Source organism: Varanus komodoensis, unplaced genomic scaffold (assembly GCF_004798865.1).
Source record: "Varanus komodoensis strain SLA01 unplaced genomic scaffold, ASM479886v1 scaffold33, whole genome shotgun sequence".
Taxonomy (NCBI): Eukaryota; Metazoa; Chordata; class Lepidosauria; order Squamata; family Varanidae; genus Varanus; species Varanus komodoensis.
Window position 1 is genome coordinate 8,940,821 of NW_025335817.1, and position 18,554 is coordinate 8,959,374.

Consider the following 18,554-nt stretch of genomic DNA (forward strand, 5'->3'; position numbering starts at 1 on the left):
TCTCTGAGTTGGGAGAAGTGACTTCTCTGCAGCTTAAATTACTAGTTCTTTATAACAAGTTGTTCACTTGCTTTACAGCTTAAAAAACAAAGCAAAACAGAAAATAGAGTTCTGAGTTGAAAACAGTAAGCCCTAATTGGTGGTGACCCTGTTAGAGTGCTTTTCTTTCTGCTCCTATTTGATGGACACATTGATTTTCAATAAAAATAGCTAGCTCCAAAAATTAAGTCTGGTTTACATTACACTGAGGAGAAAAACAGAGGTGTGGAGAGAAAAGTGCTAAGCTTCTGACTGAGATGCTAAACTTCCTCTCTCAAGGATCATTCCACATCATGAAGAAATCACTGAAAAGCAATTTTGCAAATGACCTGAGAAGAGTGTACAACCTGGCTTAATGATTAGCAGTTCTATGGGGAGGGACTTTCGCTTTGCATACTGAAGGTCCCGGTTTGGTCCCTGAAGCCTCCAGTTAAAGGTCAGCTGATGGAAGTGATGGAAAAAGCCTCAAGTGGAGCAATGGGGAAAACTGCCAAGCTCAGTTTTGTCAAGGCTCTCGTCTTCTCACTGCCAAGCTCCACCCTGACTCCATGTGAGCTGGGCTAGGGGCTGTTGCACAGAAATGTGTACACAGTCTTGTCTGCAGGTTTCCATTGTCTGCTTAGAGTTTGCATTTTTCAGCTGCGTGCCTTTTTCTACCCATCTCCCATTGAATAAGAGCTCAGTTCTATAGGCATGCCTACAAGCCTCACAACTTGGAGGCTTCCAATCATTCCACTGGATATGATCAGTTGCAAAGGAACTGTTTGGAAGTCTGTATTCTGTGACTGAGAAGGCCAGACACTCAAATACTTTGGCCACCTAATGAGAAGGAACAACCCATTGGAGAAGAGCCTAATGCTGGGAACAATTGACGGCAAAAGGAGAAGGGGATGGCAGAGGATGAGGTGGCCAGAGGGAGTCACTGGGGCAGTGGGTGTGAGCTTGCATGGACTCCAAGGGATGGTGGAGGCAGAAGAGCCTGAAGGAATGTTGTCCCTGGAGTCGTGATGGGTCAGGCATGACTTTGCAACTAACAACAGTAATTCTGTGACTGAGAAGCTCCAAATGTCTGCTGTTGGCTTCTGGGGGAATGGATACCAGCTGGATGGAACATGCTTGCCTTCCCTTTGTGAAGAATCCAGGCGGGGGCAGCACATGCATGGAAGGCAAGGTGCAGAGGAGAGGTGGACCCATCTTGCACTGATGGTGGCATTGGGCCGGGCATTTAAACCATGAGACTTGCAGTCACAGCACCCACCCACCTTCCCACCCACCTTCCCACCCTTTCTCACTTCAGGCTGCAGCCTGGGATTAGCTGATGGTTGATGGTCTGTGTGGGAAACAGTGTGCTGGTCAAGCGGGCAAGCTATACTTTGTAAAGGGTGTGTGCTTCCCCTGTCCTGCACGATAGAGCTGGTTTGTGTTGTGAGCAGTAGGTGCTGGGGTGGCTGCCTTCGACAGGTTGGCCACAATTGGCCAAAGAGATGGACAGGTGGGAGTGGAACAAGTACCTGGAAGTATGTGGAAGGGGATGGAGGGTTCCCAAGCCTTGCAAGCCAGGGCTCTGGAGCCAGGGAGTGGGCAAAGCATGGATGCCCTCTTGCAGTCAGCTCATTTCACCTACTGAGGTGCAGGAAGGATGACTGCGGAAAACCTCCCTCAACACCTGAAGAGTGGTAGCTATCGGTCATTGCACCGGTACCCCCAGCCAGGAGCTAGTGAGTCTCAGCCTGCCTGTAAGCAGGTGTGAACCACCTGGTGGCTCCAGAGAGTAATATACAAATGCCCTGCTTGTGGTAATGTTGCAGATCGCAAACGTGAACTAATTCAGTGTGGTCTTAGTTGTGCTACACTCTTGCATCCTACTGCTTTATTCCAATGTGTGTATATGAAAGAACTGCTCCCCAATGTTCCAATCCCAATTTTATCTATAAAATAAGGAAAAGAAAGGGTGTGAACCTTTTATCAGTTCTCTTTCCCAAAGCAAACGACATGTAAAAGATTGCCCTGTGGCTTCCTGTCACTTGGGGAAATTGGGAAGCAACACTAATTTTCTCCCTGCACACTTTTTGGTATCCTTGCACACTTATTGTAAAATGGGCTTTGAGGACAAGTTGTAGTCCCTGGACCTGCTGGATAAGGTCCTTTAGACATCATTATGTGTGGATATTTCCTTTATAACAATGAACATTAGCTTGGCTTAGTGTTGTCCCTCCATAAGGTGTCTTACATGTCCTTCAGCATCTCAAAAAGACATGTAGGCTGAGCTTGGGAGATAATTAATTGGACTAATATTCCTTAAAAGGGTGTGATCATGCTCATTTAAATTCTAAATATTCTACCTCCCATTTCACAACCACTTTTCACAAATGTGGGCATTGATTTATTCAGTTCCTTCCTGTATCTTCCTTGCTACCCCATCCCCAGGGCTTCCTCAGCCTGTGATCACATGGTTTAAAAAGGAAAGCTTTCCAGGGAATGTCTCTGCTGTTGCGAATGGCACCTTACTCCTGAGGAATGTTTCAGGGGAAGACACGGGGACGTACACGTGCACGGCCACCAACGCTCTCGGACAAGCTGCAGCCACAACCGTCCTTCGGCTGGCTGGCAAGTACCACCTCGGGACTAGAGCTGCTGGACAGGCAGGCCCCATGCTCCCCTCTGCCTGGCCAGGCGCCTGCTGAGCCCCAGTGCCGAAGGCCTCGTTGAAACCGCTTCCCCTCTACTGGCAAAAGGATTCCTGCATTTTCAGCCCTCTCACACAGCTGCTCGGAGACCATTTCAACCTAACGAGGTGGTGGGGCGGTGGACATGTTGGGCAGGGGCTGCTCGTCATGGCGGAGCTGTACAGCCGCCAAGTGTGTACAGTGATTCAGGCAGCTGGTTGCCCCTAGCAACAGGCTTGTTCCAACAGTTTTCGTTCCCTTCAGCACAGGGCATCTTTTGGTAAAGTGAGCAGGTTGTAGTTGCCCTTCCCAGCCCAAGCCACCCCCCAAAGTGGCATCACAGCAGAGAACCACATGGTGCGGCTGTGAGGACTGCAGCCACGTCTGAGAAGACGGGCTGGTGCTACCTCCCCTGGCGCCGCTCATGCCGCCAGACGGAGCAGGGAGGCCAAGCAGTTGGCACTGCCTACTAGAGCAGACGGGCCTCCCCAGGGCCCCTGCAGGCCTGGAGCAAGCCTTGCATGAAGTCATGCTCTGAGGCGTTTTGGGGGAACAGCCTGGGTAACATACCATAACGGTGCTCAGCGTTGCCCTTTCCGCCCACTTGGCTCTGGGAATGAAAGCCGGCATAAAAATACAGGCAACCATCCAAAGAGCCGTTCAAGAGCATTCCAGCATAAGCCTGCCTGGTTAGGGAGAATATCCCATAGCATTTACTCCTGGGAAAAACTGGCATGCAAAGCTTCAATTTCTCCCCTTTCTTCTCAGGACAAAGGTTTCCAGAGCCTAACAACGGATCATCCAGCAACCGAAGGAGAAAGCGTGTCCTCATGGCCTCTGGAATTGGCACCAATGTTAGTGTGGTGTCTGGGGATCTGTTACGGATAGGTATGGCTCAGTGTATCTTTACCTGCTGCTAGGGCACCATTTGAGTAGGTAGGGGCGGTCCCTTGCACCTGCCTGCCTCCCCCCCATGTTGCAATCTGCATGCACTCAGCTTTCCGGGAGCTTTTGCTATGCACCTCCCACGTTCTGACTGAAACCTATGCTGAACCAATAGCTTCATAGGAAGCTGCATATATATATAATGGATATTCATTATGTATTACTATAAAGACAATATATTTCGTGAATTCTTCTTTAGGCATCTTTTGATTCAAAATCTTTAACTAATTAACCAGATGGTGCCAGCAAATAACAAGTTTTGATCCCCTAACAGGATGCCCCACTTAATCTGAGCTTATTTGTTTAAAAAATGTTTTTAATGCAAGCTTTTATAAAACCTACAGATGGATTTTCCCTTTTCTCTCAGACAGAAAGGAGAAGCCCATTTTAAAAAGAATGTCTGCTATGATACACAGTTGCATAATCTCCAGTTTACGTTTTGTCTCAGCGCTACTGTTTTACAGTGGTGCCCTACATCTGGAGCCTATCCAATGCATCCCTACATGTCACAGGCATGTCCTGTTGAGGCTTCCTCCCAGATAAGTGGGCAAAGGATTGTAGCACTAATGCATCAAGCCATAAAATGAGTAATTAGTTGACAGTGCCATCAATTCTCTGCATGTCTGCCCAGAAGTAAATCCCACTGAACTCAATAGAAGCGACTCCCAGGTAATTGCAAATAGGTCTACAACTTATGATTGCAATCTTACTACCCTTTACCTGGAAGTAAACCTCATCAAACTGAATGTGTCTTGCTTCTGAGTAGACATTCATAATTGTTAAATCATCACCTTCATCTTCTCCATCATCTAAGAGTCCTTGTAATCTAGCTTTTATTCTGCAGACAGTTTTTCCCTTCCTTTCTTAATCTACAGTATTTATATACTTCCTAATAACCAAGTTTCTCTGGTTAGGAAAAATCAACATGAAGTTTCAAGCCGAACAAAACTTACGTGTTGAAAATTTGGGAGTGATCACATTGGTATGGCTAGATTAAGGGTTTACCTACAGTATAAATAACAGTACAATAAGCTCACGTGTGTGGTGTGAACTTATTGTACTGTTCTTTATCGATATCAGCTTCCCATTCTCAAATGTGGCTGGAGATCCACAATGTGAGCAAATGGCCCCAGAAATGTGGTGATGAGGATCCTGATCAATTGACAAACACACATCTATGAAACAGTGTGTGGCTAAGTAGCCCCTCCCAAAACTGTGTGCAGAAGAATAACAGAAATGTGTAATTGTATAGATACTTGAAGAACAAAACCTTAATGTTATAGGGAAACAAGCTAAAAATGTCCTTGCTTTCTAGGATGTCCTTCGCATCCAAGCGCAAAGAACGTAATTCATTGGTTCTTCAAAAATCAACCAATTGAAGAACTTGAAGGTCTCTGTCACCGGATCCTGGTTCGGGGACGCATCTTAGAGGTGCACAGAATCTCCAGCCAGTTTGCTGGGCCATACAAATGTTGCACATCATCGAGTGCCAAGCCCTTGTCTGTCTGGGTAAATGTCAAGGAGGAAGGTTTGTTGAAAATTCATGACACAATTCTTAATGTTATTTCTCCTTTAACTGACTTGAGCTTTTTTCCTTCCGAATCAATACTGAAGGCCTTTACGTGTGACTCAGGCCCCCTTTGGAGGCTCTTAGGTGGACTGGGCAATTTGGGAGCTGTCCTGGGCACACCAGAAAATGCTTTGCATGCTTCGGCTCTCCCTTTTCTAGGAGGGGAAGAGAGGATTACTCAGACGTTAGAGGCAGAGAACATGTGGATGGTCCCAGGGTCAGTGGATCACACTTTTTGGACTCCTGGCACAGTGGGAAATTTGAGAAATTGCTGTGGGCACCACCATGACATGCAGTAGCATTGGGTCACCACCTTGGCCCATCGTGCTAATAAATATTAGACTGCGCCTTATTGAACAAAACCTGTTTCTTCATGTCTATGATGCTGCAGCAGTTCATTCATAAGACACTACCTAATTTGGAAAATTGCTGGCACTGAAATGCAGCTTTTGTAATGTTCAGCAGTTGCTTCATTTGGGGAGGAGTTGATCCCATTTTGTCCTGAAGCAGTCATTAATATTTACTGAAATGCACACTTTTTAAAATTGTTTATCTCCTTCATAGGAATTAACAAATGATCTGTTTAAATGGATTTTCTGCACTTTTTTGAATGCTAAAGGCTAATATGACAATGTTGGAATGATAAACACCCACGTCCGGTAATGCAATGGTGAAGGACCTTACAGAACTTTCAGTATTTGACTGGGTGGCATTTAATGCCACCTTTCAGATACCCATAGAAGATTTGCTCTGCTTTTGTTGAAGCCTCTCTCTAACTCCTGGAAAGCTGCCTGCATTCCATGCGGATTCATTGCTAGGGATATATACAAATACATGCATTTGGAAATGAAATGAAATGCAATAATTTTGCATGTGCCCATGGGGCCATATCAGGGACCTCTTTGTGGGCACATTCGGAGGCACCCCATGGGGGACCTCTGCTGTAGCATCTCCAGAGGTCCAAATAGCAGTTGACGAGATCTCTGCCTGGCACTGGAGAGATGTACGGAAATAAAACTGCTGGGACTGGTTTCTGATGGGTTGACAAAGCTGCCTGTGATGTTGGGGGCATGGCTTTGGGCATGGTCATACTCACTGCAGACCTGGCTCCTGCAGGTAGGGGCAGGCTGTTTGGAAGCACCTCCTCGCACGGCAAGTTGCTCCACCCAAGAAGGCAGGCTAGAATCAGCAACTGTGCAGGCTTAGATGGTGCCCGACTGGCCCCTCGCATCATCCGATGCTGCAAGCTGCCATTTGCGATGCTACCCAGGGGCACTTTCCTGGCTCCTGGCACTGCCCATCCGAGGGCAGCGTGCAGCAATTCCACCTTTTCCTCCTGAATTGGAAGAGGTGGTAGGAATACACGGGGCTGTAAGCTGATGATGGCACCCAGACTCCCCTCCTCTTTAAAACTCTACAAGGAGGCAGGCCAACTGCACAATAAAAGCCTTGTTTGGAAGCACCCCAGTCACCAGCTCTACTCTCTGTGGCACTGAAGGTAAGGAACAGGGACCGAGCTGCTAGGAAAACCTTCTGAAGTCCTGCAGCAGGTGGCAAAGATGCACATGGTGCTCAAGCCACGAGCCAGGTAAGAAACAGCATCAAACCCGCTGCTCTGTGCTTCTTCAAAGGGCTCTCCCAATCCTGGGAAGTGTCTGTGTGTAGGAGGGTTGTTATGCACTGTGAATGTTTAAAATAGTGCCGAAGAGGTGGGTTTTGCGTGATGGGTGCTTGGTGGAGGGGAGAGGCACTGCCACGCCATGTCTTCATGGCCAAATAAATAATGCAGCCTTTCAGGTGCACTTGCACTTAGTAAATTTTAACCTTTTCTGCTTTGAAAAGGGCACTTTTATATTATTTTAAGAAAGCCAAAAGTAATAAGGAAACACGGAAAACTCAATAAGTTAAAGAATTCATTATGTGCCATAGGAAAGAGACTGTAGACACAGCTGGGAGCGATCAATTATTCCTGGATATTGCAGGACCAATCCTGCCCCCATTCAAAAGCAAAACCAAAAAAGCACAGCCTCATGACATCCAAGATTGCTTAAAAACCTGTCAACATCACAGAGGACTTCATCTTTCAGATTATGTCTGCGAGGGCCCAGGAGGGATCATTTTGAATTGTAGTCTCAATAATAAAAGGAAGCCCTTTATGCTAGAGACTGTAGTTGTCAAGAGTTTTTTTCAGGTGTGGTGAGAAGTGAGTGTTTTTCCACTCTGTTTCAGCAATAAGGATTCAACCCAACCAGAGTTTCTGCGTTGATGCTGGGAGGTTATGGGATGTGCTAGCTGCAGGAGATGCCCCCTGTGCTGTAGCGCTGAATGATGGCAGGATAAGGCCCCACAATGTCCCTGCCTGGCCCATGCCGGTGCTCTGCAGGGCCCAGTTGCTACGGACGCCGCTCATCTACGGCCATGCTCTGGCTCTGTGGCTGTCGATCGAGGGCAGCATTCAGTGGACTGGATTTGGCCAAAGACCTGACTCAGCGTATGGCCGAGCCCAATATTCTGAAGCTGAAGAGCTGTTTGAGATGCAGCCCCTAGTGTTCCGTTTTGCTTACTGGTTGCTTTCTCCCGCTACCCACTTTTTAGCGAACTACGGATGGGAGCTTGGCGAGTGGAGCCCGTGTTCGGCTACTTGTGGGAAATCAGGCACCAAGTTCCGGAGGCTGCTCTGCGTGAGCCTGAAGGGGCAAAGGGTGAACAAGTCGTTGTGCAAAGGGATTCCAAAGCCCCTTGTGAGTTACCAGCCTTGCAACATCCTCGATTGTCCTGCCAGGTATTTATGTTCAGTTGCTGGTTTATTTCAGTATTTACACTGCTGTGTTTTACAAAATGCCTTCTTTTCAAATCATTTCCGTTTCTTGTCCCTTCACCCTGCAATGGTAGTTTGTGTTGCAGCCTATAGAAAAGTGATAGCGGATGCTTCAGAGTAAGTCCTAAGAGGTGGGGGCACGGGGGTGTTGCAAAGCATTCCCAGCCCACAAGGGAATCTGAGGGGTACAATTATGTAAAGATGGAAGAGGCAATTTCGGCTATGTGAACAGAGGTGCTTCTTCTGTTCCAAGATGTGGTCTTCAAGACCTGGCTGTGCCCATTTTAATTGTGGAGGACAATGAATAAGAAAACTCTGCCTTTCCAGGCCATGTAGGGGGGAACTGCCAGTGATGCTACAGCCGGCTTCTCCCGGCCAATCTTCAAAGCAATTTTTCAATTCTTTTTAAACAAAGCTTGCAAGTGTCTTTTTAAATAGGGCAAATGGTGAATGCATAAGTGAATGAACAACTGTGGCACTTGTCATAAATTTAAAAAGGAAAAGGGAGCCAGAAAAACTGAGGTAACTGAGAGGGAGGGGGAAGCACTGATGGCTGGACCAGCATTCGGTTTTCTGATGATACGTCCATCTGCCATGCAAGCTGTGAAGCCTGGAGGAAGCCAGGCATGCACCGCAGGTGGAAAGGGAGAGAGCCCATCTTTTCTCCCTCAAATGTTTCCCTCGGAGCCCCAAGCCAAGCCGAATCTTTGCATGACGTTTCTGCTTGGTATCTCAAAGTCCTGGAGAAACTTTAAAGCAGGCTCAGTTCAGTTGGGTTCTAGCTGCTTACATACCACACTGAAGACTGAACTAGATGCATCAAGACATGCCTTTAAGCCCCGCATCAGTTCTTGGTGTTTCGTTTTTAATTAATAGCAGGCATGTGCAAGAAAGAAGGCTGAGTATTGTCCTCCCCTGCTGCTGGTCCAAGAACCAGCACCTCACTGTAGCTGGTGGGCTGATACCAATGAACCCCAGAAGGAAAGTTTTCATTGATATCTATCTACCTCGGTTGGACCCCAGGCCCCTCTAGTCAATGGGCAGGCACCCCGGGGGAGTTCACAATGAACACGGCATGATCGCTACACCATTTCTCACCAGCCTCTGCTAACAGCAGCTGTATTACTTATAAAAGTGGAAATGTCTTTTTTTTAAGTGTCTACTTCCAGACACACAACTCCTCATGTGCCCATCAAAATACCTAGTGCAGCTAATGCATCATTTCCTCTTTAATAGTTTTTTTAAGGTGGGATTTTTTTAAAAAAAGGAAGAAGCAGTGGGGAAGCTGGGAGGAAGACAGCAGCAGCCAGACTCCCCCCCCCCCCCCACCACCACCACTACACTTCCATGAGGAGGCACAACAAAAGGCACCCAAAGCTTCCTAAATGGCTGGTAGCCATTAGTAGACTGAATGCACTGCAGCGAGAGGGCAGGGATGTAACTGTCCATCTCTTGGTCCCCCAACATGTGGATTTCTTTTAAGACTCAAGTTCTTTCTTCCCTAGTAAGGAATTTTTGTGTGTGTTGGTAAATGCCAATCAAGAATGAATGGCAGCAAAATTCTCACCCCAGGCACTGTCCCTGTTCAGTTGATTCCACAATGGCCCCAGGGAGAGGATCATGTTGTACCTGCCAGCAATGAAGCCAGTAAGGATGGGGAGCCAGAAAGAGCAGACAACCTTATCTGAGCAGCAACATGGCTGACTATGTGGGGATTTCAGCTAGGCTTTAAGGCCTGGACCTCCATAGATTTCAGCGAGGCTTTAAGGCCTGGACCTCCAAAGCCCTGGACCTCCATAGACAAATCTGGCCATTCCAGTTTCCTCCATGTTCATTTAAAAATGTTAGAGAGGTGTTTCTTTTTCTGGCCCAAACATGGGCAAGATTGCAAAGCATGTGACGCGTGCACAATGAAGTCCACGGGAGCGTTCAGCATCACTTCTAGCCCAAGGGCTAGTGCTGTGGTGCATATCCAGCCACGGATTCCTGCTCTGCTCATGAGGAGCTGACAGAAAGCCTAGCTGGGCTTCAGTCAAAGAACTGTCTCGCCCATTGTGCTAGGACGAAAGAAGACCCTGGATGGATGCAAGCGAGCGGGGGCGCTTCTAGTCCAGCATTCTGCTCACACAGTGGCCAACCAGCAGCCCAGGGAAAACCCACAAGCGGGTCAGGAGTGCAGCAGCAGCCTCCCACCCATGTTCCCCAGCAACTGGCGGTCAGAGGCATGCTGCCTGATGCTGGAGGCAGCATCCCTTGATAGTCCCGTCCTCCGCGAATTTGTGCTCTTTCTGAAAGGGGCAGCCTCTCTGGGTTTAAGGTAACCTCCTCGACCATGGAAGGCGCAGCCATTGCACCTGGTATAGTCAGGCATTGCTACACCTGAAGTTGCAAGCACTCGTTTGCTTTTCAAATGAAAGCACAAGCTCTGGATGGGGAGTTGCCTTGGCACTTCGCTGTTGTAAAAGCGTTTTCTCTCCTCAGGTGGGCTGCAACAGCCTGGTCGGCATGCTCAGCTTCATGTGGCAGTGGGTTTCGCCAGCGCCAGAGACTGTGCAAGCAACTCAAGGCTAATGGCACCACCGTCACGGTGCCTCTGGGCACCTGTGCACACAAGGAGCGCCCTTTGGAAAGGAAGCCCTGCGTGGGGCATTCGTGCACAGAGTGGACCGTTCATCCATGGGGCCAGGTAGCGTGATTAATAGGGGGGCTCGTCTCTTACTTGCGCCTGTGCTGCTCTCCCTGTGCAACCTCCACGGGATTTTCTGCAGACTCCTGAATGCCTGATGCCTGCCCAACTGCACAGCATGAGCAGCCCCTGCTGTTCTGTTGTGATGTGCCGCCGTCTCTGAAAGGAAGCCCTCCAGAATGTTCTGCTCATGACATCCCTGCTCAACTAGTCCAAATTCAAGGCTATGGCTTCCTTTACGGAGTCCATCCATCTCCTATTTGATCTTCCAAGTGCCCACTACTCAAATTCACATCTTACCTTTCTATCAAGCGCCTCAGGGTTGCATACAATCTTCACAACAACCCTGTGAGGTAGGTAAGCAACCATTTCAGGTGTACTAAAAACCTGCCCCCTATGCACACAGTGCCTATAGTAAATGCCAGAATTGTCTCCTCTCAGCTGTATCCCACATTGCAAGTAACTCACTCTGCCCCATAGACCTCATTAGAGTCTCTTCATAGAGAATTAGCTCCTAGATCAGGCAGATGGGCGGCTGTGCCCAGGCTTCTGCACGGAAATAGGCAATAGGGATTAATATGACCCCTTCCTGGAATCTGCACTACACGTGGGAACTGGACAGAGATGGACCATGTGCTTCTAATATCTTCACAGGTCTGAATTACTTGCATTTTGCCTGGTGCAGATTTTGCCTTGTAATGCTGCCTGTTGGCTTTCTTTTCAGTGCACTGGCCCCTGCAGGGGCAGTGGGATGGGCCTGCAGCACCGCTTTGTTCGGTGTCAGCATCAGAATGGATCTGTGGTATCGAACTCGCTGTGTGATAAGCAGAAAAGGTACCGTTGCCAGCAGAGAGGCTTGTCTTTGACTGTTTCGAAACATCCGTGTCAGCTGACAGCATGCCATGCATTTCGTGCCACGTCAGTCCTTTAGAGGAGGTGCGTTGCCACATGCTCCATTCCGGATTTGGAGATGCTGAGGGTCCACCGAACAGTGGCCTTGTAGCCCGGCCTTCCCCAGTCTGGTGCCCTCCCGTTGTTTTGCCTGCAGCTCCATCAGTCCCACCACGCACAGCGAACGAGCAGGAATGCTGAGAGACGTACTAGTCAGCTACTGGAGGGCCCCAGGCTGGGAGGGAGTGCCTGCCCCACTTGCCCAAAGGAAATTGCTTCCAGGACAAACCCCCCTGACTTCAACAATGGGTTGACAGGCGGAAATGAACAGATGACTTTTCCTTCTTGAATGGAAACAATGGCAGGGAAAATAAAGATAGCAGCCTTGCTTTTAAAGACTGCTGCTTCTCTACCAGGTTCTATGCACTATCCTAAAAGCATTTCCATGAAAAGAATTCAAGCTTATTTGTACGAAGCCTGATGCTTTGTAAATGTGTCAAGATGCATTTGGTGACCCAAAGAAGAAAAACCAAGCGGCCTTTGTGTAGACCAGTGTTCATGCCAGCCGCTTTTCTGGCCCAGTGAAGGACTGTTCCATGTAACTCCATTTCTTCCTCTGATTATGGACCCTGAGAAACTTGATGGTGGTGGTGGGGGGGGTGGGGGACAAGATGTGGGACTGAGAAGAGGGAAGAGAAGGATTGCAAGCATGGCCTTCCTTGGCTGAGCAGCTACACCCTTCTACCTGGGCAACCATGGGAGAGAATAGGTCAGGTGGCCCTACCTCAAGCCTGTCGGGATTTGCTTGCCAGGAGACTGACTGAAGTCTGCTTGGAGAACAAGGAGGAAAGGCTTGGCAAAGCTCCGGGCAGGTTTTGGGCAGAGTGGAACTCCTTGGCCAATGGGCTGGAGAGAGGAGGTCCATCCCCACAGCTCAGACAGGCTTCTGAGGAGGAGAGAGGAGGTCCAACCCCACAGCTCAGACAGGCTTCTGAGGAGGAGAGAGGAGGTCCATCCCCACAGCTCAGACAGGCTTCTGAGGAGGAGAGAGGAGGTCCATCCCCACAGCTCAGACAGGCTTCTGAGGAGGAGAGAGGAGGTCCATCCCCACAGCTCAGACAGGCTTCTGAGGAGGAGAGAGGAGGTCCAACCCCACAGCTCAGACAGGCTTCTGAGGAGGAGAGCGGAGGTCCATCCCCACAGCTCAGACAGGCTTCTGAGGAGGAGAGAGGAGGTCCAACCCCACAGGCAGCGGTTGGAGCCACAGTGGCTTTGTTCAGAATCGTAGTGCAGACCCTGGGTGTAGACCTTGGGAAGGGTAATTTGACCAGCCGTGGCTTTTCTTGACAGCACTTCTGCAGCAGGGAGACTTGGCAACCTTTGGAGTGCAGTGAAGGCCAGGAAGTAGAGGGGGTGGTTGTGGGGCCGACAGTCACATACTGACTTGATCTACACACCTGATACTCATGGCCATGAGCTCCTATTATGCTTTAACGGAACTATGTCCAAAAGAACATCTTCTGAAGAAATATATCTCAAACCACGCCCTGATTTTGCTCTTCCTCCCCCTTTCTGCAGACCGTCCATAAGAAGAAACTGTTCTTCAGACAAATGTGATGTGTACTGGCAGACGGGTCCCTGGCGACCGTGCACCATGGATTGTGGGAGCGGTTTCCAGTCACGCCCAGTCAGCTGCATGCACAGGAGAAGCAAAAGACCTGTGGCAGATCAGTCCTGTGCTTGGAGGAAGAAGCCGGTGGCCTGGCAGCACTGCAATGTCACTTCCTGTGACAGTATGTAAACGTTTGTTTCCTTTTTGAACTTGCTGGTCCGCTTGAGGCAAATTGCGTTTAGAGAGTGGTGCTGAACTCTAGTACTAGAATGAACTTCATAAGCCATCAACAAAATCCTTCCTCCCAGATAATTACTCTGACGTTTGCCCCAGTTCAGCAAGTAATTTGATCTGAAGAATTAAAAGCAGCCAACCAACAAAGGACTCCTAAGTTAGACTCAGAGAGTGGACTGGACCGATACTTATTTTATGCAACTTTTTCATGAATGAGTCTCCAAGCAGCCTGCAGCTTTCTCTACAATAGTTTGTGAAAGAGACAAGATGCAAGGAGAGAGGTTAGCACTGTATTTAGGTCATATATTTGCCTTGCCCGAAATGAGATGTTGGGCTAGGACATTCGCCTCGAAGCATCACTTACTCTGATCTGTGGTGATGTAACTGTCCTTTTTCACTCTTGTCAAATTTCAATGTATTTTTCAGAAGGCGAGTGCAAGGACACAACTCACTACTGTACATTTGTAAAGCAACTAAAATTATGCTTGATAGACCTCTACAAACAAAGGTGTTGTCAGTCCTGTGGAGAAGGGCATTCCTCCATGGAAAGTTCATGATGCTGCAGTGAAGATGCCCTGAGAAGAGGAGAGAGCTTTGATTCAGCCCAGTCTCTCTTACAGTACAGCCAGCCAACAAAGAACTCACAGGGTTGAGGAAAAGAACATTATATGGATATTCAGGGCAGGAAATTTCTTCCCTCCTGGTCTCTGCCTCTCCTCCCCTGCAGCCTTCCCAGCTTTTGTTCTAAGATTTGAGGGAAAATATCATTGTGGCTGATTATCTGTAAAATATTACAGCTTTAATGGGATTGAGGGTGGAGGGAGCAGATTCATTGGCTCCGAGCAGTACTCCCTGCATTACAAAGACAACTGAAGTCTAGCATGCATGACCTTTGGGGGGGGGGGGGGCTTTCTGGAATGCAGCAACTTGCTGGCTTGCTAGCTTGATCCACTTTAAAACCATTCCCAAAACATATGGAAACAGCAGCCTGTATTTATAATTTCCCCCAAGTGGCTGCATTTCCTTAACATTTTGACAAAAAGGACATTATCACAGGCATGTTTTATTGAGATTAGCTGTCAGATGGATCACAAGTTCATTTTCCTTCCTCTGTTTAAGTGCTAGCAGTAAAAGGCATACCTGCCCTTGTGATTTTCAGACTGCCACGAAATCATTTTTGAATCAATGAGGCATCATTTGGGGGGTGGGGGTCCTACACTTTTGCGTTACTCTTGTTGGAATGTGATCAAAGCTGGGGCATAATTACTCAAATACAAAATTGGATTCGAGGTTTCTACACAGGAGCTTGGAATTTGGGTTTTATATTTGAGAACTGTTCTCTTCTTCTTGGTCAGATGGGAATGAGAACAGTTCTCTGGCCAAAAGTATCTGTCAGGCTGGATTGCCCTTGAAGAAATGTTCTATATTTTTCCAGTCACTGGAAGGGAAACTCACCCCACCAAACAAACATAAAGAGCTGCTACGTATCGAGACGGACATATGTTAAGTATCAGTTTCATTTGGTTTTCATCCATCCTGACTATTATGCTTTTAGAGTTATTGTATGCTATTCAGTTCTCAGAACTACAACCTCAAGTAGTTCATTTCTGCCATACAAATTATGCATGTAAAATCTGGCAGAAAAGGTTGGATTGTGATTGATGAAAAGTACAAATATTAAAAACAAAGGTGACCACATTTGAAATAAGATGTGCAGTTCAGGTCACCAGGTCGCAAAAAGAAAATAACTAGAATTTGAAAAGGTACTGTAAAGAACAATCAAAATGATCTAGAAGTTCACAGTTTCCCCATGAAGGGAAGGCTCATTGAGATCCTTTAGAAAATCATAGCAGAGGGGCACAATTAGATTTTTAGACTGAGGGAAGTTGTTATTTTTAATCCCACTTGCTTAATAATTGAATTTAGGCTTACCAAGTAAAATTGACAGGACAGGACAGAAAAGGCCTTCACATGGTACATGATTAACCTGTGGAATTTGTTGGCCCAAGAAGTGCCACTGACTTGGATGGCTAAGAGGAAGCTGCCTTGTAGAGAATCAACCATTGCTTCATATAACTAGGTATTGTTTGCACCAGCCATTTCCATCCTGGTACCCTCCAGATGTTTTGGATTTCAACCAATGCCGCTGTAGAATTTTTAGGGTCCTCCAGGCAAAACACCTTCTTGGGCTTTCTTCAACTCTGAGTCTGCTCTCTCACCACACCTGCAGCTATTGCTCCTTATCCTTTCTCATCACCAGTTGATTTCTTGACAGGCAGAGAGCTGACGAACAAAAAGGGCACCACCGACTTTCTGAGATGTAGGCGAAGATATAGCTTGCAATCATGAGGAAGAAGAACAAGTCCAGGGGGATCTTGAAAGTAGGGCTGCTGCTGGGATGTGGGCCTTGGCAATACTTAATGTTGCTGACAGCTGTGACTTCAGCTCCTATCAGCCCAAGACATCATGGCCATTGATGAAGAATATTAGGAAATGTAGTCCAAAATAACTGGAAGGTGCACCAGGTTGGGGAAGGCTGGTCTACACTGATGAACAGTGGCTTTTCAAAGATTCAGGCAAGTGCCTTTCCTCGCCATGCCTAGAGATGTATGGATTCAGTCTGGGGCCTTCTGCATGTAAAGTGGGTTCTAGAGTCCTTTGCAAGGGACTGGAGAAATTAATGACCCATCAGTTGGGAATATTACCATGAAACTCTATAGAAATCTCTGCCTCTGAATACTAGATGAGGTAGACAAACAACAGGCACAGCCTGCTGCTTTTGTGACCTGCTGAGATGATTTTTGGGGGTATCTGCCTGCTCACTTTAGAAACAGAACCCCAGATGAACAACATGGTATTTCTATTATTAATGACAGAGAATATTCTGAAAAATCTGCTTTTCATTGGCAACTCCTGTACAAAGGCCAACAGCCATATTTTGTTAAATGGGACAATCTAGTATAAGGTCAGAACAGTAATTTTTGTTCCTGTCCAGACTATATTACAAAAAGATTAGAGCACCATGCTTATGGGGTTTGTCTCAAGGGCAAACCAGTGCTACAGCACAAACAGCTTTTTATATGTCCTTGGCTGACTGCAAGGAAGGGATATAACCTAGTAAGGAATTTAAATTAGGCATGTTAGGCCAGTTAATTGTCAACATAATCAAGGGACAATATTTTTCTAGGTGAAGGAATTGGGTATTTGAATGCTCATTTTGGGGGAAAAGATTAAAATAGCTCCCTGCAACTAGAAAAACACAATGTGTGGAGAAAGCAACGTTAGACCTCCTCACTGGGGTTTTTTTTTTTTTTTTTTACATGCAGAGAGTTTGTAACAAAGGAGAAGCTCTTATTTTTTAAAAAAAAGTTGCACTCCATGATGGAAACTGAAGTGGTACCGCAAGGAAACATCATGACTTGATCCTGTTTGAATATATAAACTCTTAAGACACACTGATGCTAATGGGAGAGGCCAGCCTGTGCTTAATTTTCTTACATTCAGTTCATTAGGCTTTAAAGCAATTAACTTTGGCTGAATCATTGCCCAAGATTTTATTCGTATGTCTTTGTTTGTTTATACTGTTTTTAAATTAAAACATATGTAATATACTTTTGTATATATTTATTACCTGATCTAAAAGTGCAATATTTTTTGTACAGTGTGTAATAAAGATTTTGGAACATATTCCCCCTTATTCCTAGAATGTATCGATGCTTTTATTTTTAATATTTGGCCAAAAATAATTTGACCCAATTCTTTTTTGCTAGAGAATCATATTTTACCAAAGGCTGCATCTTATCATTCAATTGCCTAAACTCATATCTACAGTCTCCTTTTCAGCTGCATCCCAAATCTGGCTCCATCCCAAGCGGCTATCCACAGTGAGGGGCAGCTGAGTGTGTGCACTTGGCTCCACTGATGAACACTGAAACTGGTTTGAGGTGAGGCAATACACGAGGTCTATCAATGGCTTTAAGGATTACGGCAATCTGTATCTGAGAGCACGCGTGCGCGCTTTCTCTCTCTCTCTCTCTCTCTCTCTCTCTCTCTCTGTCTCTCTCTCTCACACACACACACACACACACACACACACGTACACGTAAGAAGAACTGGACTTCTGTTGATTGAAAAGTTTTGCTCCTAGTCTAGCTACAGTCTTAAACATATTTCAAGAAACAAATATAAGCAATATGACTTGCATGCTTTCAATTTAATTGCCCCCATCTATTTTTTAGAGCATTACATTTATATGGAACAAAAAGAACAAATGGACTCTAATTTCTGTTACTCTTGAAGAATAATGAAAACACCATGTGGGAGTGATATGAAACAACCATTCCCAGAAGTTCTTTCTTGTCCCTTTTTGGGATGATTTATTCTTTTGCTATCATTCAGTTCTTGATTTCAGTCTTTAAGTTGGTGATTTGGGGATACAGTACAAGGCATGGTATGACACCTCAGTTATTAAATAGCCTCCCTATAATAATGAGTAAAGGTAACAGACAATCAGTGATGCACTCAATCACCTGACAGTGATGAGAATCATTCACTGGAGCAATTGCTCACCATTTCACGAGCTTAGCACTGTCCAAACCCAAGGCTTGATTAATAGTCAAATCAATGCTGCAATCATACTCTGAAATACAGATTTATCACTTACTCTGTTTAATGTCTTCTAATACTTTTCAAAGTGAAATTGATTCAAATAATCTAAAAAACCCCCAGCTAATGTCAAGTATGATGAAGGTCAAAAGTAAGGCTGTGATCATATGCAACTTCCTGGGTAGGAAGCCCCATTGATAGTGGAATAATAAACCTACCAATAGTTGTCTTGTGCATTTCATGGAAATCAACACAGCAAGTTAGTCCCAGGAAAAAGAACATATCTGCTCTACCATTACCTTGCAGGAGAGCAGGACCAGGAGTCATCTGATACAATCAATAGCACCTTGTATTCTGGGTGGTGCTGTGAGGGCAATACCATTTGTTCATAAAACTGATTTTATTATTACATACCACTCAAACCCATGATACTTAAAAAGCAGTATACAAATATATATATATATATATATATATATATATATATATAT

At 46.3% G+C, this 18,554-nt stretch overlaps 1 protein-coding gene across 7 annotated transcripts in view; it reads left to right on the plus strand.

Moving 5' to 3' along the window:
• Positions 1-18,554, plus strand: part of ADAMTSL3 (ADAMTS like 3) — a 245,472-nt gene that overhangs the window by 214,625 nt on the left and 12,293 nt on the right. For 3 of the 7 annotated variants that reach the window (XM_044438720.1, XM_044438721.1, XM_044438726.1), the window contains 8 exons: positions 2,467-2,646; positions 3,474-3,593; positions 4,966-5,178; positions 7,816-8,002; positions 10,520-10,724; positions 11,449-11,558; positions 13,194-13,408; positions 13,888-14,338. In XM_044438720.1, the coding sequence (XP_044294655.1) occupies positions 2,467-2,646; positions 3,474-3,593; positions 4,966-5,178; positions 7,816-8,002; positions 10,520-10,724; positions 11,449-11,558; positions 13,194-13,408; positions 13,888-14,018 (1,361 nt within the window). In that variant the 3' untranslated portion in view covers positions 14,019-14,338. Of the gene's footprint in view, positions 1-2,466; positions 2,647-3,473; positions 3,594-4,965; positions 5,179-7,815; positions 8,003-10,519; positions 10,725-11,448; positions 11,661-13,193; positions 13,409-13,887; positions 14,339-17,304; positions 17,406-18,554 lie in introns of those variants that run through there. The other 4 variants (XM_044438722.1, XM_044438724.1, XM_044438725.1 and 1 more) reach the window with 4 other exon arrangements.